The sequence below is a fragment of the Tachyglossus aculeatus genome, chromosome 2, assembly GCF_015852505.1.
Source record: "Tachyglossus aculeatus isolate mTacAcu1 chromosome 2, mTacAcu1.pri, whole genome shotgun sequence".
Classification (NCBI taxonomy): Eukaryota; Metazoa; Chordata; class Mammalia; order Monotremata; family Tachyglossidae; genus Tachyglossus; species Tachyglossus aculeatus.
In genome coordinates this window covers 106,019,655-106,044,959 of record NC_052067.1, presented here as the reverse complement: position 1 = coordinate 106,044,959, position 25,305 = coordinate 106,019,655, and the positions used below count along the sequence as shown (strand labels likewise).

The 25,305-nt window shown below is 42.1% G+C and overlaps 1 protein-coding gene across 1 annotated transcript in view; it reads left to right on the top strand.

The window, feature by feature from the left end:
• Nucleotides 1-9,953: 9,953 nt before the first annotated feature.
• TMEM182 (transmembrane protein 182) overlaps nucleotides 9,954-25,305 on the top strand; it is a 71,714-nt gene continuing 56,362 nt past the window's right edge. The window contains exons 1-3 of the mRNA XM_038739834.1: nucleotides 9,954-10,258; nucleotides 10,763-10,862; nucleotides 12,537-12,635. Coding sequence (XP_038595762.1) covers nucleotides 10,124-10,258; nucleotides 10,763-10,862; nucleotides 12,537-12,635 — 334 coding nt within the window. The 5' untranslated portion in view covers nucleotides 9,954-10,123. The remainder of the gene's footprint in view (nucleotides 10,259-10,762; nucleotides 10,863-12,536; nucleotides 12,636-25,305) is intronic.

Here is a 25,305-nt window from a genome sequence, read left to right as displayed (position 1 = left end):
TGGCAGATTTGAGGAGGGAGGGCGTTCCAGGCCAGAGGTAAGATGTGGGCCAGGGGTTGACTACAGGACAGGCGAGAACAAGGTACACTGAGAAGATTAGCACCACAGGAGCGGAGTTTGTGGGCTAGGATGTAGAAGGATAGAAGGGAAGTGAGGTAGGAGGGTGAAAAATGATGGAGACCTTTGAAGCCAATAATGAGGAGTTTTTGTTTGATACGGAGGTTGATAGGCAGGCAACTACTGGAGATTTTTGAGGAGGGGGCTGGCATGCCCAGAACATTTCTATAGAAAGATAATCTGGGCAGCAGAGTGAAGTATGGACTGAAGTGGGGAGAGACAGGTGGTTGGGAGGTCAGAAAGGAGGCTGATGCAGTAACCCAGTCGGGAGAGGATGGGTGATTGTACTAAAGTGATAGCAGTTTGGATGGAGAGGAAAAGGCTGATCTTGGCTATGTTGTGAAGGTGAGACTGGCATGCTTTGGTGACGGATATGATTGGATATGCGGGGTGAATGAGAGAGCAGAGTTAAGGATGACACCAAGGTTGAGGGCTTATGAGAAGGGAAGGATGGTTGTGCCGTCCACAGTGACAGGAGAGTTAGGGAGAGGACAGGGCTTGGGAGGGACGATAAGGAGCTCTGTTTTGAACATGTTGAGCTTTAGGTGGCAGGAGGACATCCAAGTAGAGATGTCGTAAAGGCAGGAGGGGGTGCGATCCTGGAGCCTGTTACATTGAATTCTCCCAGCTGCTCAGTACAGTGCTCTATATACAGTAAGTGGTCAATAAATACATTCGATTGACTGATTACTGGTATTAAGTGCTTATGTGTACAATTACTGGGGTAAATATGGTATGATTAGATCAGAAAAGGTCTCTGTCCCACACAGGGCTCTTGTCTTGCCTTATGCTGTCAAGTCGTTTCTGAGCCATAGCAACTCCATGGACACATCTCTCCCAGAATGCCCCATCTCTAACTGCAATGGCTCTGGTAGTGTTTACACAGAGTTTTCTTGGTAAAAGTATGGAAGTCACTCACTGTTGCCTTCTTCTGCATGGTAAACTTGAGTCGCCTCCCTCGACTCACTCCCATATCATTACTGCCCAGAAAGAGGTGAGTTTTGACTTGTAGCAGATTGCCTTCCACTTGCTAGCTACTGCCGAAGATAGGGATGGAATGGATATCAAGCAAAAACTCCTCACTCTTGGCTTCAAGGCTGTCCATCACCTCACCCTGTCCTACCTCACCTCCCTTCTCTCCTTCTACAGTACAGCCCACACCCTCCGCTCCTCTGCCACTAACCTCCTCACTGTGCCTCATTCTCGTCTGTCCTGCCATCGACCACTGGCCCACGTCCTACCTCTAGCCTCGAATGACTTCCCTCCACACATCCGCCAAACTAGCTCTCATCCTCCCTTCAAAGCCCTACTGAGAGCTCACCTCCTCCAGGAGGTCTTCCCAGACTGAGCCCCCCACCTTTTTCCTCTCCTCCTCCTCCCCATTGCCCCCCATCTGCCCTACACCTTTCCCCTCCCCACAGCACTTGTATATATTTGTACATATTTATACTCTATTTTATTTGTACATAGTAAGCACTTAATAAATGCCATCATTATTATATTTATTGCTCTATTTTATTAATGATGTATATATAACTATAATTCTATTTATTCTGATGGTATTGACACCTGTCTACCTGTTTTGTTTTGTAGTTTGTTTCCCTGTTCTAGACTATGAGCCCATTGTTGGGTAGGGACCGTCTCTATATGTTTCCGATTTGTACTTCCCAAGCGCTTAATCCAGTGCTCTGCACACAGTAAGTGCTCAATAAATCCGATTGAATGAATGAATGAATGAATATGCCTCAGCTTGACTGTCCCTCCCATAGCTGAGACTGGTAGAGCACTGGAAACTTTCAAGATGTGATTCCTGAGAGAGGCTTAAACAATTTAGTTAATTTAAATAACACATAGCCTTTTACTATTAAGTCCTCAAGAGGGCTCCCTTCTCTTTCATTTAAAACAAATCTCAGTCAGCTTCTAAATTTTAAAATCATGAGTGTCTTTGAAAACTATCAGAGCTGCAAGGTAGCAGGAAAAGAGTTTTGAAAATTATCAATATTCAAGGACAATTCTTAAAGATATTGTTTGCCAGATCTAGGATAACCAGTGGAATTTGTTGGAGTAAGCACAACAGATTTTGAGATTGCTAGAAGCAATCTTTAACGTGGTGATCTCTCAGGGGATTAACTGTATTTTAAAGTGGCTTGTTGCTTTGTGCTACAATTTCAATTATTAGCATATTCTAAAAGGAAGGTGAAAGGGAAGGAATCTCCATCAGTAACTTTCTAATGAAAATCTATCTGATTTGATGGAGTGGATAGGAATAAGTGCTAGTACAGTGCTCTGCACACAGTAAGCGCTCAAAAATTATTGAATGAATGAATAATACGATTAAATGAATGAATGAATGAATGTCAACTCTTCTTTTGAGCCCACTGACAGACTCTCAGGCTGATGGAAATGGAAAAACAAAACAAAACTATGAGAGGATGGTAGGGGAGATCATCGATCTGATCTCTCTCCCCCTCTCCTGTCTTACATCTCCTCCTGCCTTCAAGACACTTCTACTTGGATGTTCCCAGCACTTAGAACAGTGCTTTGCACATAGTAAGCACTTAACAAATGCCATTATTATTATTATCTCAAACTTAACGTGTCAAAAACAGAGCTCCTTATTTTCCCACCCAAACCGCATCCTCCCCCTGACTTTCCTATCACTCTAGACAGCACCACCATCCTTCCTGCCTCACAAGCCTGTAACTTTGGTGTCATCCTTGCCTCCTCTCTCTCATTCAACCCACGTATTCAATCCATCACTAAATCCTGTCAGTACCACCTTCATGACATAGCTAAAATAAGCCCTTTCCTCTCCATCCAAACGGCTACCATTTTAATACAATCAGTCATAATAATAATACTGGCATTTATTAAGCGCTTACTATATGCAAAACACTGTTCTTAGCGCTGGGGAGGTTGCAGGGTGATCAAGTTGTCCCGTGGGGGGCTCACAGTCTTAATCCCCATTTTACAGATGAGGTAACTGAGGCACAGAGAAGCTAAATTACTTGCCCAAAATCACACAGGTGACAATTGGTGGAGTTGGGATTTGAACCCATGACCTCTGACTCCAAAGCCCATGCTCTCTCCATTGAGCCACACTGCTCCTACCTAGATTACTGTATTAGCCTCCTTGTTGATCTCCCAACCTCCTGTCTCTCCCCACTCCAGTTCATACTTCACTCTGCTGTCTGGATCATTTTTCTGTAAAAACGTTGAGGACATGTTAACCCGCTCCTCAAGAACCTCCAGTGGTTGCCCATCTACCTCTGCATCAAATAAAAACTTCTCACCATTGGCTTTAAAGCATTCCATCTCCTTGCCCCCTCCTACCTCATCTCACTTTTCTCCTTCTACGACCCAGCTCACACACTTCGCTCCTCTAGTGCTAAACCTCTCACTGTGCCTTGATCTCACCTATCTCGCCACCTACCCCTAGCCCACGTCCTACCTCTGGGCTGGAACACCCTCCCTCCTCAAATCCTACAGACAATTACTCTCTCCCTGTTTCAAAGCCTTATTTAAGGCACATCTCCTCAAGAAGGCCTTCCCAGACTAAGCCCCACCTTTCCTTATCTCCCAAGCCCTTCTGCATCACCATGACTTGCTCCCCTCATTCTTCCCTTCTCCCAGCCCCACAGCACTTGTGTACATATCTGCAATTTATTTATTTGTATTGATGTCTGTCTTCCCCCTTCTAGCCTGTAAGCTCATTGTGGGCAGGGAGAATGTCCACTGTTGTATTGTACTCTCCCAGGTGCTTAGTACAATGCCTACACACAGTAAGTGCTCAATAAATACAATTGAATGAATGAATAAATGAACTCAGTTATCTCCTCCTCTAGACTGCAAGCTCAATGTAGGCAGGGAACATGTCAACAAACTCTGTTATACTGTACTCTCCCAAGCATTTAGTACTGTACTCTGCACACACTCAATAAATATGATTGATTGACCTCCAGGGCCATAGTGGGAGAAATACAAATATATATGGAAACACATAAAGGGAAACCCAGACAGGTTTAGCTGAGGAGAGGAAAACAGATCCAGACAGGCCTGGGAGACACAAAGGGCTAGTAACTGTGAACCCTCATGGGGTGAGGCCAGTCATGGGAGGGGGCCAGAATGCTCATTCCCCACTGAATTTGGAGCCATTTGGCCAGAGCCTTTTGTCTACAGCTCTAGTGCTAGCCAACCCCCATCTTCCTGCGAAGTCAGGTTTGGACCTATCATCATCCCAACTTTATTGTATTGTAATTTCCCAGGTGCTGAGTCTGTACTCTGCACATGGTAAGCCATCAATAAATGTCACTGGTGGATTGATTGATTGGCACCCTGGGCTAGTGTGTTTGTTCTCTCCTAAAAGAGATAATTTTTTCAGAACTCATTCACAAGTTCAAACCTCTCTTGGGCTGACAGGAGGAACTAAGGGCGTTGGGTATTCAATGTTTAGTCTGCAAATAGCAGAATCAGGGCTTTGTCTGAAGTCTTGGAGAAATGGATTATGTCCTTTTTGGGCTATTTTCCACCTGAATAAACCAAGCTACCAAATTAATCTGAGGTAGAACTGCTGCAGGCCTATTCAGGAGAACTTAGTCCTTTCTTTACTGGAAACAACTCTGCCAAGAGGAACAGGAAGTCTCAAGCATCAGCAAGCTCAATAAATGCCTTTGATTGATTGTAGTTGAAATATTACACACAAATCCATGCTCTTAATCCACCCTTTCCACTGAACTCAACTCTCTCACTCTACCATCCCTTCGTCAATTTTAAACCACTAACCCGCAACCCTGAGTCACCTCCACAGAACAATTCCTCCATTCTTGTGCTTGAGCTGCAGAATGCTACTGGTGGATAGGCTGACCCTATCCATCTCCAGCTCATCCTCATCTGCTATAACTCTGCTCTCTTTTCTGCTTGGCAACGATACTTCTCCACCCTAATTGATTCCCCACTTCTCTATCCTTATTGATTCCCATACCCATTCCCTATGCCAGCTGTTTCAGATAAACGTAAAAATAATTACAATTCAAGTGATCAAAGTAAATAATTGAGTATATATACATACATGAGTACTAAGGAGGTTGTAAATAGGTTCATAAGTGCTTCCTGTTCACTTTTCCAGGCAAAACAAAAAAGGCATAGGTTGTGACACTCCATTTCTGGAAGGGGGGGCCTTCCCTCTCTTAGGTGGCTTGGATGGTTTCAAAATAGAATGAATCAAGTCCCTATCTTCTGTGAGTTATGATGTGATGGGGGAAGATATGACAAGCAGCAAGACATAAACATAAATAAATATAGCACATACATACAAATTAAGAGAAACATAGCACATACATACATAAATGATAGACAAGAGCATCTGGACAGTTACCAGAGAAATCTACAGAAGGGCGAGGGTAGAGAGATTGGTATGACTGAAATTGTTTGCACAGAGGCATGTAGGCCTGCTCAAACATCCTAAGGAGCCCTTAAACAAACAGTAGGAAGGATCAGGCTGATTCTGTCCTTGGGAAATCTAAAAGTACTTTTCAACCTCTCTTAACAGATATTAGAGATGTCTCAACATTTGGAAACTATTTCTGGAGAGTCCATACCTTAAATCAAAATGAAAACCCAAAATGTCGTACAGTATGCATTCAAAATAAACATTTTCAACTCTGGAGGTAATTACTGAACTCTTATCTTCAACAAAGGGTTGAATAAATAAATAGTTTTTGGTAGTTTTATCCTCCCAATGGGTGTTTATCTTGTAATCTCCCATTAGACTGGAAATTCCTTATGGGCAGGGATCCTATCTGCAAACTCTGCTGTATTATACTCTACTAATTGCCAAGTAGAAGCAGCGTGGCTCAGTGGAAAGAGCACGGGTTTTGGAGTCAGAAGTCATGGGTTCAAATCCCGGCTCCACCAATTGTCAGCTGTGTGACTTTGGGCAAGTCACTTAACTTCTCTGGGCCTCAGTTACCTCAACTATAAAATGGGGATTAGAACTGTGATACCCCTGTGGGACAACCTGATCATCTTGTAACCTCCCCAGCTCTTAGAACAGTGCTTTGCACATAGTAAGTACTTAATAAATGCCATCATCATTATTATTATTAGAGTGCTGTGCACACAGTAAGTGCTCAACAAATGGGATTTATGGATTGACTGATTGAAGTACCTTTCTTAATTTGCAGAGTCAGGGTAGCCTGGCCTTGCAGAGTGGAAAGCACTATGTAAATTTATTTAAAATCATATGATTAAGATTTTGGGAATAAATTACTCATCTAACCTTACTGGCTTCCACCTTGGAGGTTTGGACATGATGTGACATGATAATATTTGTTATGCACTTACTGTCTTACTGTGTGCTAAATATTGTACTACATGCTGGGATGGATACAAGATAATCAGGTTATAAACAGTTCCTGTCCCACAATCAAAATCTAAGGGATTTGGAGAGCAGGTGAGAAAACTGAAGCACAGAGAACTTAAGTGACTTGCCCGAGATCCCACAGCAGGCAAGTGGCAGGGGTGGGATTAGAACCCACATCCTCTCACTTCTGGGCCATGATGTTTCTCTGACAAGCAGTAGGCAAAGTGGAGACTATTTCTTCAATGCAACCTAGAAAATTTGACTTTACAAGGGTTTCAATTAAATGTTTTTAGCTATATCATATTTTATTTCCAGAGGCTGCTACATTCATGAACTTGAGGAAAATCAAGTAGCGTATACCAAATTCATTAATTTATTCATTCAATTGTATTTATTGAGTGCTTATCGTGTGCAAAGCACTGTACTAAGCACTTGGGAAGTACAAGTTGGCAAATCTTTGTTGTGGCCACCAGCTGTCATTATTCATTCACTCATTCAATCACATTTACTGTGTGCTCACTGAGTGCAGAGCACTGTAATAATAATGATGGTATTTGTTAAGCGCTTACTAAGTGCAAAGCACTGTTCTAAGCGCTGGAGAGGGTACAAGGTGATCAGGTTGTCCCACCGGGGGCTCACAGTTTTAATCCCCATTTTATAGATGAGGTAACTGAGGCACAGAGAAGTTAAGTTTTTAGACTTAACTCACAGTTTTTAGACTGTGAGCCCACTGTTGGGTAGGGACTGTCTCTATATGTTGCCAACTTGTACTTCCCAAGCGCTTAGTACAGTGCTCTACACACAATAAGCACTCAATAAATACGATTGATTGATTGATTAAGTGACTTGCCCAAAGTCACACAGCTGACAGTTGGCGGAGCTGGGATTTGAAACCATGACCTCTGACTCCAAAGCCCGTGCTCTTTCCACTGAGTCACGCCAAGCACTTGGGAGAGTACAGTATAACAATAAAACAGACACATTCCCTGTCCACAACGAGCTTGCAGTCTAGAATGGGAGACTGACACCTGGGACTGTCTCTATATGTCGCCAACTTGTACTTCCCAAGTGCTTAGTACAGTGCTCTGCACACAGTAAGTGCTCAGTAAATGCAATTGGATGAATGAATGAATGAATTGAAATGTCCAGGGATGTTGTGAAAAATAGCAAGGGTATCCAAGTCAAATTTCCTGAAAGGCTGAATTTCTTCTCCTGGATTAATCTGTGCTAAAACCAGGAGAATGGTGATCAGGGAATAATGGAATAATAATATATATATTTTAAAGGAACTTATTATGTGCCAGGCACTGTTCTTAGGAGAAGAGAGGCTTTTATCCCCACTTAACATTGAGGAAACTGAGGCACAAAGAAGTGATGTGACTTGTCCAAGTTCACGTAGCAGGAAAGCCGTGGAGCCGGGATTAGAACCCAGATGGTGTGACTCCAAGGCCTGTGGCTCTTACTACTAGGCCTTGCTGCTTCTTGGACCACTCATTATTGAGTGTCAGAATGCCAGTGTCAGAGCTAGGTACCACACACATCCACACTCCTCTCATCCTTATAATAAGTTGGCCACTGCGTTTTCTTCATTCTCCCATCATCACTTCTCCACTTTCCCATTCTTTTGGCCTTTGCCCTATTTACTCTCTCGCCCCTGGTTCCAGGCTGCCTGATAACTGTAGCAGAACTCCAGACACACTCTCATACCACCTCTCTCCCCCCTTCAGGCATCACCCTCATTATGATACCCACTTCCATCCAGTGAACATTCAGAGGAATAGAAAGAGAAGAAGAAAGAAAGGGATCCATATTTTCTTCAAGATATGCAGAGGGATGTGATGAGGAAAGTCCACCTGTAACCAGACAAGCTGCAGCTGGAGGAGGTCTTTCTATTTGGAAGGCAGGTAGTACCATTCGGGCTATATGCTTTGTTATTTCACATTATCTTTGCGCTCACGTTTATTGCACTGGAGATGTATTTCCATTGTCTTTTCTTTTTGAAAAAAGATTTTGGTCAGCATTGCAATCTCCCATCCCCGTTGCCCCGACTTGTTCCCTTTGCTCTATCCCCCTTCCCTGCCCCACAGCACTTGTGTATGTATGTACATATCTATAATTCTATTAATTTATATTGATGCCTGTTTACTTGTTTTGATGTGTTTGTGTCCGTAATGGTATTTATTTATATTGATGCTGTTGATGCCTGTTTACTTGTTTTGATGTCTGTCTCCCCCTTTCTAGACTGGATGCCCGTTGTGGGCAGGGATTGTCTCTCTTTATCGCTGAATTGTACTTTCCAAGTGCTTAGTACAGTGCTATGCACACAGTAAGCATTCAATAAATACGATTGAATGGATTGAATGAATGAATGAATGAATGGAGCTTAGTGCCTCTTGCTGCTACTGCAGTTTGTGCCATGGCTCTGCAGGCTTTAAACCTGTGGTGTAGCCATGGAGCTCTAGCCCAGGCCTCATCTCTAGGGGAACAAGGTGAGGAGAGTGGCCCTCTCTTCCTGGTCCCGAAGCCCTTTGAAGACAAGCAAAGTGGTGAAATCTTCCTGCACTCCTCTCCTACTTCCCCTGGAAGCTGAAAGCAAGAGGCGAAGCCAACATTTCCACTCCATCCCTAGTTCCTGTCCAGCTCCAGGGGGCAAGACAGAGCCAAATACAACTGCAGCCACCTACCCTGCCCAAAAAGCTGTGGGGGCCAAGTGAAAGACTTCACCTCCTCAGTGCCAAACCCTTGTGGCTATAGCCTCCTTGGCCTCCATGAAGTTGGCACCTCCTCACCCTCTCGAAGCCACACACCTCTAAAACTCTCACTCCTTGGAAGCCTCAAACCCTGGAAGCCACATGTCCCTCCTTCCCTCAGGACATGCCCCACTTGGAAGCTCCACCTATACTCTCCCTGAGGCCTCTTCTGAACCCCACTTCCCCTGGAACCTTGCCCTGAGCTTAGAATCAGTAGTAATCATAGTATTAGTATTTATTAAGCACTTGCTGTGTACGGAATATTGCAATAAGCATTGGGAAAAAATGCACAGGAGGGAATTAGACATGGTCTCTGTTCCTTGAGTAGTTCACAATCTAATAAATGTGCTAAATCCTTTTGAGGTCTAGAACTAATTTAAATATTTGCAATCATCTTATATATCGTTTTCACCATTTCTGCCAGATAGATCATCTTCAAATGAGAAATATTCTGTGATAGCCCCGTCATTTTCCAGGAGAATCACTGTGAGGGAGTCACTGGCACTGTGCCTTTCTCCCCCTTCAATGGATTTACAGATTGAAACAGCGATCATTCCTACTAGTACCAATACTATAGATAGTCAGGGGAAGGTCAGCTATTTTGAATCAGTCACGCCCCTGGAGAGAGAGAAAAACTCCCCAATCCATGTCCTGAAATAGAAGGTTGCTCCCATCTGTCATTCTGGAGCCTGGCCAGTGGAGAGCAACAAGGGAACACAGACCAACTGAAAGGGTGGAGGAGAGGAGCAACAGAAAGAACGGCTCCCACATATCTTGGTGCCTCCAAACTCTCCTCCTTTTGTACTAGTTTAATTTTTCTGCCCCAACAAGATCTCATCTCGGGAAAGTTTAGCTGCTTTATAGGGTTGTTTGGGCGAAAACCGGGGGCATCATAATGAGGCTGAAGATTGCCATTTTCTTTGGAGCTCTATTTGGTGCTTTGGGAGTTTTGCTCTTCTTGGTTGCCTTTGGCACAGATTATTGGCTTTTGGCTACGGAAGTCAGGAGTTGCTGCTCAGGTGAACAGAATGTACGTTTCCTTTTTCAGTATACTCATTTACACTGTGGCTTCTTAACCATGTTTTTTTTTTTTTTATGTGGGGTGAAAGAGCTGAGTAGGTTCAGTAATAGAAACAGTATTTAGTAAATAGTAATAGTATTTTTAATCAATCAGTCAATCAATCGTATTTATTGAGCACTTACTGTCTGCACAGCACTGTACTAAGCGCTTGGGAAGTACAAGTGCTTTTTAAGTGCTTACTGTGTGCAGAACTCTGTGCTAAGCTCTGGGAGAGAATGCACAGGTAGGAATTACATATGGTCTCTGTTAGAATTAGACGTGGTTCACTGTTACTTTCCAGGATCAGGAATTGTGAGGTACCTTCAGAAAGAAAGATTTATTGGGAATAGTGCCTAGAAATAATAAATTGTTTGCATTGTGTTTGTTCTTCCTTTAAAAAATGTTTCTAAATAGAACCATGTTGAGTGGTGCCCTCCAGACTCACTGCAAGGATGTGTTTTGTGCTTTGTACAGGCGGAGAATGTCACTTTCCACCATGAAGGTTTCTTCTGGAGATGTTGGTTTACTGGGATAATAGAAGAGCCCAAGGCTAGCATTTGGAAATTCTGGTACAGTAAGTGTGCTTAAGCTTAATTTCAGCCCCTTTGCCTTCTCTTTAATTCTGGGATCGCTCTGATTTGGTAGAATGCTTTCATTTGACCTACTCCTTTTAGAATCACAATGGTTCATCTTACACAACTTTTAAGGAACAGTTTTTTTCAAAACACTACTTAGACTTTGAGCCTGATATAAGGCAGGGAATGAGTTAGACCGATTATCTTATATCTACCCCAGCACTTCATACAGTACTTGGCATGTAGTACATGTAGCATGTAGTAAGCACTTAGTACAGTGCTCTGCACACAGTAAGTGCTCAATAAATATGATTGAATGAATGAATGTAGTAAGCACTTAACAAATACCATAACTACAATAACAATAATAATAATGATGATGGTAATGCAATAATGATATGCAGAAGTGGTTGGGAAATAATTACTTCTACTTTAAAGTGGAAAATAAAAGCACTGAAGGATTAGGATAAAACTGACAATTGGTTTGTAGTATATACTCAATCATCAGACTAAGACAGTACTTCCAATATTCCAGTAATAGCTACAGTAGACATGATAATGCTAAAAAATATACCAAGCATTATGTTAGTCACTGAGGTAGATACAGAATAATCAGTTTGGAAACAGGCCTGTAAGTTTCCCATAAGTTTTGAAAGTGTATTTTACATTATGTTTCTGAAAATTTCTCACTACTTTTATACATATTAAATACAGAGTGAGATCCTGGAGTTACGTTTCCCCAGGCAAGTGAAGAATATCCTGTGATTATGATCAATATGGAACATCAGCCAAAATGAATCCTCTCAACCATGTCCCATCTTTTCCAAATCCATCATCATTAAGAGTGGTGAATTTGGTCTCCACTTAAGCCCACACATGAATGGGCAGCAAAATAGGAGGAAGGGAAAGGAAGTTCCTGGTTTGTGCCTTTGGCCAAAAGGAAGAAGAAGATTCCTAGTACTTGTCAAAGTAAGCACAGTGCCAGAGTGAAAGCCAGAGAAGTGATGGGAGCAGAAAGGATAAGAGGAAGCTGAGAAAAGGGAAGGGGAGAGGAGGAGAGTGGCAATGGGAAAAGAAAGACAGAAAGGAGACTTTAAGGTAGGATGGAAAGGTAGTGTGGAGAGGGTTGAAGAGGTTTATGGAGAAAGGGAGGGGAAGAGAAAGGGAAGGGACACATGGAGAGAAAGAAGAGACACCTAGAGGACAATGGATAAGACGGGGAGAATTGGAGAGTTCCAGGGATAAGATAACAGAGGGGCAGAGGAGAAGGAGCAGGAGGAGAGTGAAAATAAGAGGTGAGAATGACAAGATGAGAATTTGGAGAGCAGAGGGATGGGGATGAGCAAAATGAGATGGTCAAAGAGAATCTGAATCCCGCAAATGTTTTTCAAGACCTTTACTAGTTATTCAAATAATGGCATCAATTAAATTAATTAGTAATTGTGATATTTGTTAAGTACTTACTACATGTCAAGCACTATTCTAAACACGGGGGTAGATACAAGTTATTCAGGTCAGACACAGTCCCTGCCCCATGTGAAGCTCAGTCTAAATAATTATGGACTTTGCCAGTATGGACACAACCTGAGGATTCTGTAAAATGTGTTGAGAGACACAAACACTCATCTTCTCCAAAATAGATTTCAGGTTCTGACTCTAGTTCTGTTTTCCAGCTAACCAGTCTCCTTCGAAGAACTGTACACATGCGTATCTCTCACCATTTCCTTTTCTGCGAGATGAACATAACTCAACTTCCTATGACTCGGCAGTCAGTAAGTACCTCTTTAGCTCATCCTTTCTTATGTGACTTTCTTATGAGTCATACCTGAACTGTTTAGTGTCAACATTCCCCACTGCTACAACAATTCTTGAACCCAGAAAGTATTTTGTAGGAAAAAAAAAAAACGCATTCACGGACCTCCCTGCCTCCAATCTCTCTGCTCTCCAGTCCATACCTTTTTCTGTCAGATTCTTTTTCTAAATCATTGTTCTGTGCCCATCTCCTCACTCCTCAAAAATCTCCACTACTTGCTCATACCACACTGTATTAAGTAGAAACTTCCTGACCATTGGCTTTAAGGCATATAACCAGGTTTCTCCCCACCACGTTTCCTCACTCTTCTCAGTACACACCAGCTTGCCCACTTCACAGCTCTTAAATCAATCAAGTTACTGTTTCTTGTTGTCAATCTCGCAATCAACCTTTGACTCATACTCTCCCTTGTGCCTGAAATTTCCTCCCTCTTTATATCTAGAAGTCTCTGCTCTCTCCGTCTTCAAAGGCCTTTAGAAATAGTATCTTCTCCAGGATTCCTTCCCTGAATATTTTCTTATCTCCCAATTCAATATACCTTCACACTTTGACTTTTCTACTTCCATGTCACCAAAACAGTCACTCTACTGCTTCCCCAGATTTGTAATTTCTTTTAGTGTCTGTTTAACCCTCTAGATTGTAAGCTCCTTTAAGGTAGGGGCCATTTCTGCTAAATCTATTGTATTCTCCCAAGCTCTTAGTACAGTATTCTGCACAGAGTAAGCATCAGTAGATACTATTGATTGGTTGAAAAAGTGTTATTAAAAATGGTTGTATTTTTCTCAAACTTCTGGGACCATAAACGTTCATTTCTAAGGTGATTCCTTTTCCTTGTTAGTCCAATTTGCAAACTTTCAGCATAGTTTTAAAACTTTCTATTTCAAATATCTGCTTCATAGATGTTCAGTCAGATTTAGAAAATTAGACGTATCATTTAATTACAAGTTAGGGTGCTTTCTTATGCTTGTGCTATTAGGTGGTGTTTGATTATTTCTACAGTGACATTTTACTTTCTTGCCCTGACAAGAATTTGGCAATGTGATTGTTAATATTACTTCCAATAACCTCAATAAATTTCTGATTAAATTGAAAGACATCAGTGTGTAATCTCTTTATCATTCTGAAACCTTTATTTGAAGTGATGAACCTTTTTAAGAGACTCATTATTCAGAAATATCTACCTTTCATTACGTAAAACTGTATGTGCCTTATGTATTTTGTGGTCAGCTAGAACTTTCTAAGACATAAAAAAGTTCTGCCCAGATGTCCAAAGGGCCCAATAGCTTACATCAGGAGGCTTCCTCTTATCTGGCTGATTTTGTCCACTGAGACCTACCTTGTTAGAGAGTTACATCTTTGGGAGTTGATTTACTACTTCAGAGTCTCCAGTTCACTCTAACTTAATAAATTAGTTCTGGGGCCCAAAGATGGTTCCTCGAAGCATCAAATAATTCTTTTCCAACACAAATGTCTAACTTTCTCCAATATGATCCAGGAATGGCTCCTACTCTATCCTAATCCTCCTCAACCTCTCAGCTGCCTTTGACACTGTTGACCATCCCCTTCTGCTCAACACTTTATCCAACCTTGGCTTCATGGACTCTGTCCTCTCCTGGTTCTCCTCTTATCTCTCTGGCCATTCATTCTCAGTCTCCTTTGTGGGCTCCTCCTCCCCCTCCCATCCCCTAATTGTAGGGTTCCTCAAGGATCAGTTCTTGGTCCCCTTCTGTTCTTCATGTATATTCACTCCCTTAGTGTACTCATTTGCTCCTACGGCTTCAACTATCATATCTACACAGATGACACCCAAATCTACATCTCCTCCCCTGCTCTCTCTCCTCCCCTCCAGGCCCTTATCTCCTCCTGCTGTCAGGACATCTCCACCTGGATATCTGCCCACCACCTGAAACTCAGCATGTTCAAGACTGAGCTCCTTATCTTCCCTCCCAAACCCTGTCCTCTCCCTGACTTTCACGTCACTGTGGATGGCATACCATCCTTCCCGTCTCACAAGCCCACATCCTTGGTGTAATCCTTGACTCTACACTCTCATTCACCCCACATACCCAATCCATCACCAAATCCTGCCGGTCTCACCTTCACAACATCACCAAGATCTGCCCTTTCCTCTCCATCCAAACTGCTACCTTATTGGTACAATCTCTCATCATATCCCGACTGGATTATTGCATTAGCCTCCTTTCTGATCTCCCATCCTCCTGTCTCTCCCTGATGCAGTCTATACTTCACTCTGCTGCCTGGATTATCTTTGTACAGAAACACTCTGTGCATGACATCTGCCTCCTCTAAAATCTCCAGTGGTTGCGTATCAAACTTTGCATGAAGCTAAAACTCCACACTATTGGCTTCGAAGTTCTCCATCACCTCACCCCTTCCTACATAACCTCCCTTCTCTCCTTTTACAGACCAGCCCGCACATTCCGCTCCTCTTCCACTAACCTCCTCACTATACCTCGTTCTCACCTGTCTCACCATCAACCCCTGTCCCATGTCTTACTTCTGGCCTGGAATTCCCTCCCTCCTCACATCCGCCAAACTAGTTCTCTTCCCCACTTCAAAGCCTATTGAGAGCTCGCCTCCTCCAGGAGGCATTCCCAGATTGAGCCCCCCTTTTCCTCTCCTCCTTCTCCCCTCCTCATCGGCCCTACTCCCTCCCTCTGCTCTACCCCCTTCCCCACCCCACAGCACTTGTGTATATTTGTACATATTTATTATTATATTTATTTTATTAATGATATGTATGTATCTATAATTCTATTTATCTATTTTAATGCTATTGATGCCTGTCTACTTGTTTTGTTTTGCTATCTGTCTCCCCCTTCTAGACTGTGAGCCTGTTGCTGGGTAGGGATTGTCTGTATCTGTTGCTGAATTGTGCTTTCCAAGAGCTTAGTACAGTGCTCTGCACACAGTAAGCACTCAATAAATACGATTGAATGAATGAATGAATGAATGATGTCGCTGACCCCAGTCACAAATGTTTTTGTTATTGTTGTTCATTTATGGAACACATCAATGGTCACTGGGATAAGGTAGCATTAGCTGAGGCAGGTTCAGCTTACATTTTAAACATCAGATTCATTCTTTAAGGAACAATTATTTAAGTCTCTTTAGATGTAAGCTTCCAAAGTAGCTTGCTTTGTGGGCTTCTGGGTCTAGAAAGGAGACACAATAGTTTACAGCCTTGAGACTGAATGGGCCTTGTAGGTAGGAAAATGTCTATTTATTCTGTTGTGTTGTACTCTCTCAAGCACTTAGTATAGTGCTCTGCACACAGTAAGTGCCTAATACGCACCGTTGATTTATTGATTGATTGATTGATACAGTCCTGATGGGGTGACAGGGATAGAGAATGTCAGGGCAAACTCAGACTCCAACCACTGCTCATCTGCTTGCTAGTAGTGGAAAGATGTTGGCTTTTGCCATGGCCCAGGTTGCATGACGAGGTGCCATTATGTGCCTGAAGGGCGTGGTGTGTTATGAATTCCCTCCATGACAAGACAGTTCATCACATCGGCCTTGTCATGTGAATGAAAATTGACAAAAGGTGTTGCCATCCCTTCAGCTGACTGCACACAAGTTCTTCACACTCACGTGCTTATGAAGTACTGGAGGCTTGTCCCCTTCCCCCTAAGATGGCCTCTCAACCCCAGCAGCTGCCTCAGTAATTTGAAAGGAAATTGCCACTCCCTTCCTCCTTGCACTAACTTCCAAGGATATGTTTCCTATGCCTGAACCTGTTTCCTCGGGGTGACTCAATCAATCAATCAATCCATGGTACTTACAGAGTGCTTATTGTGTGCAGAGCACTGTACTAAACTACTGGGTGAGTACACTATAAAAGAATTGGTAGGCACATTCTTTGCCACAGAGAACTTGCTGTCTAGAGGAACTTCCTGTCTAGAGGAGTTTACAGATTCGGAGAGATCCTGTAGTTTTCCAGAAGCTAGAGGAATGCAGATTCAAAAGTGCTGATGGGCAAGAACAGGGCAGCTGTCAGGAACTTCCTTCTTCTGCCGGTATCCAGTACACTGAGTGGCCATAGGCTAGAATGTTCTGGCACACTCTAAGATAGTATAGCATAGCATAGTATTGCACCTGTTCTTCTGGGTAAAGGTCGGGGGACAGCACTCCTCAAATTATATGAGTGAGCCCCTTTATCATCAACAGGAGAAAGAATGAATTAGGAAAGAATGGAATAAATTGTCCTATTATTAGAAAAAAAAAACACCCTGTGGATGTCTCTCTTGCTTTCCTAGATTAACTGGGAAGCAAAGATGGGGTTGAGTGCCTTGTGAATTGATATTCAGGCTGCTGTTATAGTAACATTATCTGTATTAAATGTGGAGAGTCAGCATGAAGGTGGGCACTAAAAGAACATACACTTGCAAGAAAATTTTACCCCTGAAAAATTCTATATCTCTGAGGAAGAGAGAAAGGAAATAGTGGAGATCATGGAAAAAAAAAGCAAGGTAGCATAATCCATGCATAATAATTACAGTGTAGATGGATAGTAAATACATGTCAGAAAAATTGCACTGCAATTACACTTAGGATTATTATGTAGTTCCATGTATAATTACTATGTCACTTTTTAGATCTAATGACAAAACTATATTCCACATTTTTTATAATCAACACATCCCTGGCACGCACATAGTAACTCCTTCATCACTTATGACTTTATGCAATGTGTCAGAACTTCTGAGAACAGTAAGATTCAAGATAGCTTGGTTTTACAAAAATGTTAATTTAATAACGTATCTTTTTCCCCATGTACAAATTTGAGGATATCCGAATTGAAGTACTGTATGTGATGAAATAGATATGTCTTGTCTCATGATATGCCTTGCCACTTTTATAAAGGGTCTTAAGCCCACGACCTATTGAATACTGTGTTTTCATATTGAGTTTTATTCTTTAATTTTTTTAAAAATGTCTTTGGGTTATTTTTGTTCTCATGTGACAAGTAGATTACTGGCAAAAACTCTGGAGAATACTAGTCAAGTTCTTATGGGGAAAGTATAATTATTTTGAAAACATTTTCCCCTTGGAAATATCAGTTTTTGATTCAAATCTTCAAGGGACAAAATTAAAATTGGGGGTGAAACTAGAGTTAGTGGAAATTGTTCCATAGAGCCAAAAGTAATGTTTCTTCAGCTGCATATCAAAATTTCCAGCTTTGACTCAGGAATCCTCTCATCAGTACCCCTGCTTGATTGACATATGGCATTTCAAGGATCTTTCCACCTCCAATGCCTTCCCTTACACTGCTGTTGTCCTAAGGGGGAAGGAAAGGGTTTAGCCATGAAGTAAAGGCAGACTAATACTGTGGTAGGGAGGACTCTTGCTTTTGATCAACTAAATTAGGCAACATTGAGAAAGCGAATCTTTCTGATTCAACAGCAATTACAGCTGCTCTTTATCCTGATGCATTAAAAGGAATAAGATTAAGAGTAATTTTATTGAACAAAACAGAGTTTTTTCAAGGCTATCTCCTATTCCCCTCTTCAGATTTCTGCAGAGTCCAAATATCTAAATTGTAAATCCTTGCAAATCCTAAATAGCTAAAGGCAAATGAATCAGGCTGGGTCAATCAGCAACCAAGTTCAAGGATTTAGTATTACAGGATTAAAAAAAAAAACATCTGCTAGATTGCAACCAACAGATTTCAGCTGTTTCTTGTCAATTTGCAGTAAAATGCCCCAATTGCTAAGCTCTCTTTTGTTTGGCTGCAAACATTTATGTCATTAAGATACTTAAAGGTTCTATAATTTTGTCTATAAGATGCTTGATTTTTCCTCATACCCAGCCAGCCCTTGTGCTTTCTCCATAGGCTCCATAGGCTTCAGCCTTCCTTACTGGACCCATCTTGAGTCACAGTTTTTGCGAATGTTCCACCCAATTTACCCCACTGCTTATAGCAATAGCAGGCTAACCTAAGCATTAGGTGAGCTTTCTCCACAGATTTAGACTTACTCACTGTACCTCAATCTCATCTACCTTTCCCTTGCCCACATCCTCCCTCTGGCCTGGAACTTCTGACCTGGAATTTCCCCTTCATAGACTACACACCTCCACTCTTCCCACAATCAGAGCATTATTAAAATAACACTCCTCCAAGAGGCCTTCCCCAGTTAAGCCCTCATTTATCCTATTCCTACTTCCTTCTGCAATATCTATGCAGCTGGAGAAGCAGTGTGGCTCAGTGGAAAGAGTTCCTCTTTCCATGGGTCATGGGTTCTAAACTCGGCTCCGCCACTTATCAGCTGTGTGACTTTGGGCAAGTCACTTCATTTCTCTGGGCCTCAGTTACCTCATCTGTAAAATGGGGATTAAGATTGTGCGCCCCACATGGGACAACCTGATCACCTTGTATCCCTCCAGCACTTAGAACAGTGCTTTGCACATAATAAGTGCTTAACAAATAACATTATTATTATTATTACCCTTTAAGCACTTGATATTCAGCCCACCCTCAGCCCCCACAGTACTTGTGTACATATCTATAATTTATTTTGAGGTCTATCTCCCCCTCTAGACTGTAAACTCACTGGGGGCAGGGAACATGTCTACCAATATTTGTCACATTACACTCTCCCAAACACTTCAGGACAGAGTTCTGAGCACACAAGTGCTCAATAAATAACAAATACCATTGATGATGAAATGGGTGGGGTCCTTGGAGCTGGAGGATGGAGGGTTTAAACATGGTCATCTAACCTCTAGGACTATAGTTCCAGGTTGTAATTCACCCTTGTAAAAGATGCAATCCTTGCCCATGTGGATTTCACCCTATACGTACCACTGAGGGGTTCATACAGGCAGAGTGTTTTGGGGATTAGTATGCCACCCACCAAGGCATATCCTTCTCGCATCATTGCCCAGACTTGAAGGACTGTACTTGTGTGGTGCAAAGTGATCTCCCAGCAAGGATTCTCTACCTGAGACACAACTGCCTGCTTCGACTGAATCAAGAGCAGAACAAGGGAGCTGCTTGCTATTTGGAAGGTCCTGAGGTCTCATTAACCCACTTCCCGGATTTGCAGACAGAAAGGTTCTACAAAACAAAGTGAAGCAGGCCCCAAACACATATTGCACCGGTTTCCAAAACAAAATAAGAAGACAGTAGTCTTTTTTGCTTTCTTCAGAAATCCCACTGAGAACCTTTGACTTTTTCCAAGGGTCTCAATAACGCTAGACTGATTCATTCATTCATTCATTCTGGCCTCCTACTTCATTAACAAAATTAAATCCATCAGGTCCGACCTCCCCAAAGTCTCTTCCCCCACTTCTCCAACCCCCCGGCTCTCAACACTCTCTGCTACTCTCCCATCCTTCCCAGCAGTATCCTCAGAGGAGCTCTCCTCCCTCCTCTCAAGTGCTACTCTGGCCACCTGTGCTTCTGACCCCATTCCCTCTCATCTCATGAAATCTCTCGCTCCATCCCTTCTCCCCTCCTTAACTTCCATCTTCAACCGCTCACTCTCCACTGGTTCCTTCCCCTCTGCCTTCAAACATGCCCATGTCTCTCCCATCCTAAAAAAACCCTCTCTTGACCCCACCTCACCTTCTAGTTATCGCCCCATATCCCTCCTACCATTCCTTCCCAAACTCCTTGAACGAGTTGTCTACACGCGCTCCCTAGAATTCCTCGACAACAACTCTTTCCTCGACCCCCTCCAGTCTGGCTTCCGTCCCCTACATTCCACGGAAACTGCCCTCTCAAAGGTCACCAATGACCTCCTGCTTGCCAAATCCAACGGCTCCTACTCTGTCCTAATCCTCCTCGACCTCTCAGCTGCCTTTGACACCGTGGACCACCCCCTTCTCCTCAACACGCTATCTGACCTTGGCTTAACATACTCCGTCCTCTCCCGGTTCTCCTCTTATCTCTCCGGTCGTTCTTTCTCAGTCTCTTTTGCAGGCTCCTCCTCCCTCTCCCATCCTCTTACTGTGGGGGTTCCCCAAGGTTCAGTGCTTGGTCCCCTTCTGTTCTCGATCTACACACACTCCCTTGGTGACCTCATTCGCTCCCACGGCTTCAAATATCATCTCTACGCTGATGACACCCAGATCTACATCTCTGCCCCTGCTCTCTCCCCCTCTCTCCAGGCTCGCATCTCCTCCTGCCTTCAGGACATCTCCATCTGGATGTCTGCCCTCCACCTAAAGCTCAACATGTCGAAGACTGAACTCCTTCTCTTCCCTCCCAAACCTTGCCCTCTCCCTGACTTTCCCATCTCTGTTGACGGCACTACCATCCTTCCCGTCTCACAAGCCCGCAACCTTGGTGTCATCCTCGACTCCGCTCTCTCATTCACCCCTCACATCCAAGCTGTCACCAAAACCTGCCGGTCTCAGCTCCACAACATTGCCAAGATCCGCCCTTTCCTCTCCATCCATACCGCTACCCTGCTCATTCAAGCTCTCATCCTATCCCATCTGGACTACTGCATCAGCCTTCTCTCTGATCTCCCATCCTCGTGTCTCTCTCCACTTCAATCCATACTTCATGCTGCTGCCCGGATTATCTTTGTCCAGAAACGCTCTGGGCATATTACTCCCCTCCTCAAAAATCTCCAGTGGCTACCAATCAATCTGCGCATCAGGCAGAAACTCCTCACCCTGGGCTTCAAGGCTGTCCATCACCTCGCACCCTCCTACCTCACCTCCCTTCTCTCTTTCTACAGCCCAGCCCGCACCCTCCGCTCCTCCGCCGCTAATCTCCTCACCGTACCTCGTTCTCACCAGTCCCGCCATCGACCCCCGGCCCACGTCATCCCCCGGGCCTGGAATGCCCTCCCTCTGCCCCTCCGCCAAGCTAGCTCTCCTCCTCCCTTCAAGGCCCTGCTGAGAGCTCACCTCCTCCAGGAGGCCTTCCCAGACTGAGCCCCTTCCTTCCTCTCCCCCTCGTCCCCCTCTCCATCCCCCCCATCTTACCTCCTTCCCTTCCCCACAGCACCTGTATATATGTATACATGTTTGTACATATTTATTACTCTATTTATTTATTTATTTATTTATTTATTTTACTTGTACATATCTATTCCATTTATTTTATTTTCCTAGTATGTTTGGTTTTGTTCTCTGTCTCCCCCTTTTAGACTGTGAGCCCACTGTTGGGTAGGGACTGTCTCTATGTGTTGCCAATTTGTACTTCCCAAGCGCTTAGTACAGTGCTCTGCACATAGTAAGCACTCAATAAATACGATTGATTGATTGATTCATTCATTCATTCAATCGCATTAATTGAGCACTTGATGTGTGCGAAACATTGCACTAAGCACTTGGGAAAGTACAATGCAATAATAAACAGACACATTCTCTGTCCAAAACGAGTTTACAGTCTAGAGTGGGGGAAACAGACATTAATGTAAAAAAAAAATTATAGATATAAACCTAAGTGCTGTGGGCTGGGAGGAAGGAGGAACAAAGGGAGCAAGTCAGGGTGATGCAGAAGGGAGTGGGAGAAGAGGAAAGGAGACTTAGGGAAGGATTCCTGGAGGAGATGTGCCTTCAGTAAGGCTTTGAAGCAGGGGAGAGTAACTGTCTGTCGGATTTGAAAAGGAAGGGTGTTCCAGGCCAGAGGCTCCAATTGCTGCTCTTGATTTTTTCCATGTAAATGAAATGTTAAGAGAAAAAGCCCTAAGCAAGTAATGCCCCATAGGAAATAGTATGTTAATAAGCTTGTTACAGACAAGGAGCATGACTGCTAATTCTGTTGTTTTGTACTCACCCAAGTGCTTAGTGCAGTGCTCTGCATATAGTAAACACTTAAAGAAGTACCCAAAATGATATATATCTTTTAAAGTGGTAAATAGTAACATGATCAAATAGCGTTATAACTATATACCAAAAAGAAAATATTTTGCATTCTATTTCTTCAAGTATATATATGTAAATACTTTTTTTTAAAAGTTACCTTTCTCATCCTAGTAATTAAAAAGGTACCTGTGCTAACAAACTAGGTGGAAGCTGTTTTCTAATGCTGAATTGAAATGAGATTTAATCAGAGTTTAGGAGAGTCAAAGGACTTCGAAAGTTAAAAAGAAAAAGGGGAGTGTTTAAGCCAAGGTAAACTTTTGCAACTTTATCAGTGAGCCTGAGAGCGATGGTAAGTTATCCTGGCTTCGGGATTCAATAGCACTATTGTGAAGGAGCTCTACAAGGGAGAATGGCTGTATGTCACATTTACAGCTGCACTTTCCTTTCCCCTTTACTGACTCCCTTGACAATTATTGCTTATTGTACTTCTAATTCTTAATTTGATAGTTCTTACGTTCTTTATATTAACTTCTTTTATTTCTTTTCTTTATGTTCTTCCTTTCATTTTCCTCCTCAGGGAAAGAATTGGAATTCAGAGAATTAATGTTCTCTGAATTCCAGTTCCTTGCCCAAGCCCAGAAAGGATAGTCTGACCTCCAGACTATCTTTGCAGCTGTGCATCATAACAATCCAGGCAAGAATCCCCTTGCCTGTCAAGATTTCCCTGGCCCAAGATCTTTCGGACACTCTATTTCTTTTCCCCTCTTCAACTACCACTGGTTCATCAGTCTGACTTCAACAGTGGTAGGTGCTTCTGTTTATCTTCCTACTCACTGTCTATTAAACTCCTTCATATCATATCATATCATATTAATGGTTAACAAAAAGTAAACAGTCCTAAGTCCCATCTTAGATTTGGTCATCTCAGGGACCTTCTACTATGTCTTGGATCCTGGGAGAGGCTTCCTAGGGTAGGTCTGGATTAATCATCCTTTCTTTCTGCTTAACTGTATAAATTTCTCCATCTTATATAAAGCATTCCTTTAATCCCACCATATTAAATTTAAGAAGTTTGAGTATAACATTGTCCTGACATGGAAAATCAGGGCACCATTTGCGGCTTCAATTTTTTTTTTTTTTGCCAGTTTAAGTTTGCTGGGTAATTCCATATAAGGGACAGCATTTCTTGCTTTGTAAAGTACAGTTCTAAAACAAACTGTTCTGTACTGTATGAAAAGGAAATAGAATGAGAATCTATTGTAGATGACCTATCCCATCAATGCAGAATAATATAATGAGCATTCATTAATTTTATTCCATGAGACACAAGCATTGCTCTCTCTAGTTAAACAGGGAGAGTACATTTTTGCTCCAAAAACCAGGAAATGACATTATGGTCTACATTTCACAGTAACAAATAAGAAAAAAAGAAAATAGCCATAAAATGCAAATTAAATCAGCAGGATGAGTAGTGGAACATACTCTCTAAGAAATGTCACATAATGATGACATCTAGCTCACAGATAAAACTAGGGATTTAATTGTGCATGTAGGGAAATTTAAATTTCAAATTATATATAACATGGCCCATATAAAACATAGCCCACCATTAGGTCAATGTATTCAAACCTAAGCAATTGAGGATTTCAGTCTCACCTGAAATCTCCCAACTGACTTTCAGAAAGGTCATTTTTCTTGGCCAAATTTTAAGTCTTTATTGTCTAAGGAAAATGTTATATAATTGTATACATCAGGAGCATCATTTTTGAATCAGAAAGGCAGATATACATATATTCATTTGCAGTCTCTATTTTAATATTTTGAAATATTTACAAATACAAATGTAGGGTGTAAGGAACATTAAAAGCTGTTTTATTCTCAGTTTACTATGATGAATGAGTTTTATGTAACATGTTTTCAAATGATGGGATTTTCAAAGAAAAAGAAAACATTGTTAAAGTGAAGTGCATTCAAAATACATTGGTTCATGCAATTAGTTTCTTCTCATCCTGCCAAAACTATTTTAAAATAAAGAGGGTGTTTATGTTGCTTTCCTCATACTCTACATATTAACAACATCTTCATTCATATTTTTGAAAATCTACATAATTCACTTAAATATAACTGTTTTTTCTAGGCAAATGATTGCCCCATCTCTCTAAACTTAATGTCTTTATAAATTGTACTCACTTTCACTGGGTACAAAGCAGCTATCCAAAGGTCTCCCAAGTCTTAGTACACCATTATGTACATAGTAAATACTCAATAAATAACATTGATTGGTTAAATGGTTGATTGATTTAATATAAAAAGATTTTATTAGTACAAGGTAGGAAAACGATATTGGATTTACTTTTCCTACCTGAGTTTTACTACATCAGGAAATAAAAATATCCTGAATATCTTCCAAATTTTTTTTGGTGACTGTAAGCCACTACATGTATATAACAATACATAATATTCTGGTATTAAAATCATGGGATAAGGAGCTGTCCATTGTAAGTTCTTTCACTGTCTTTCTGACTATTTTCCTGAGGTATGATTTAAAATTTCGTGAATGGCTTTAGAGACCTAGAGGTTAATAAAGGGTCAAATTTAATCTCCAAATTCACAGCTGAAATATAGTATATGTAGAGACACTCATCATCATCAATCGTATTTATTGAGCGCTTACTATGTGCAGAGCACTGTACTAAGCACTTGGGAAGTACATATTGGCAACATATAGAGACAGTCCCTACCCAACAGTGGGCTCACAGTCTAAAAGGGGGAGACAGAGAACAAAACCAAACATACTAACAAAATAAAATAAATAGAATAGATATGTACAAATAAAATAA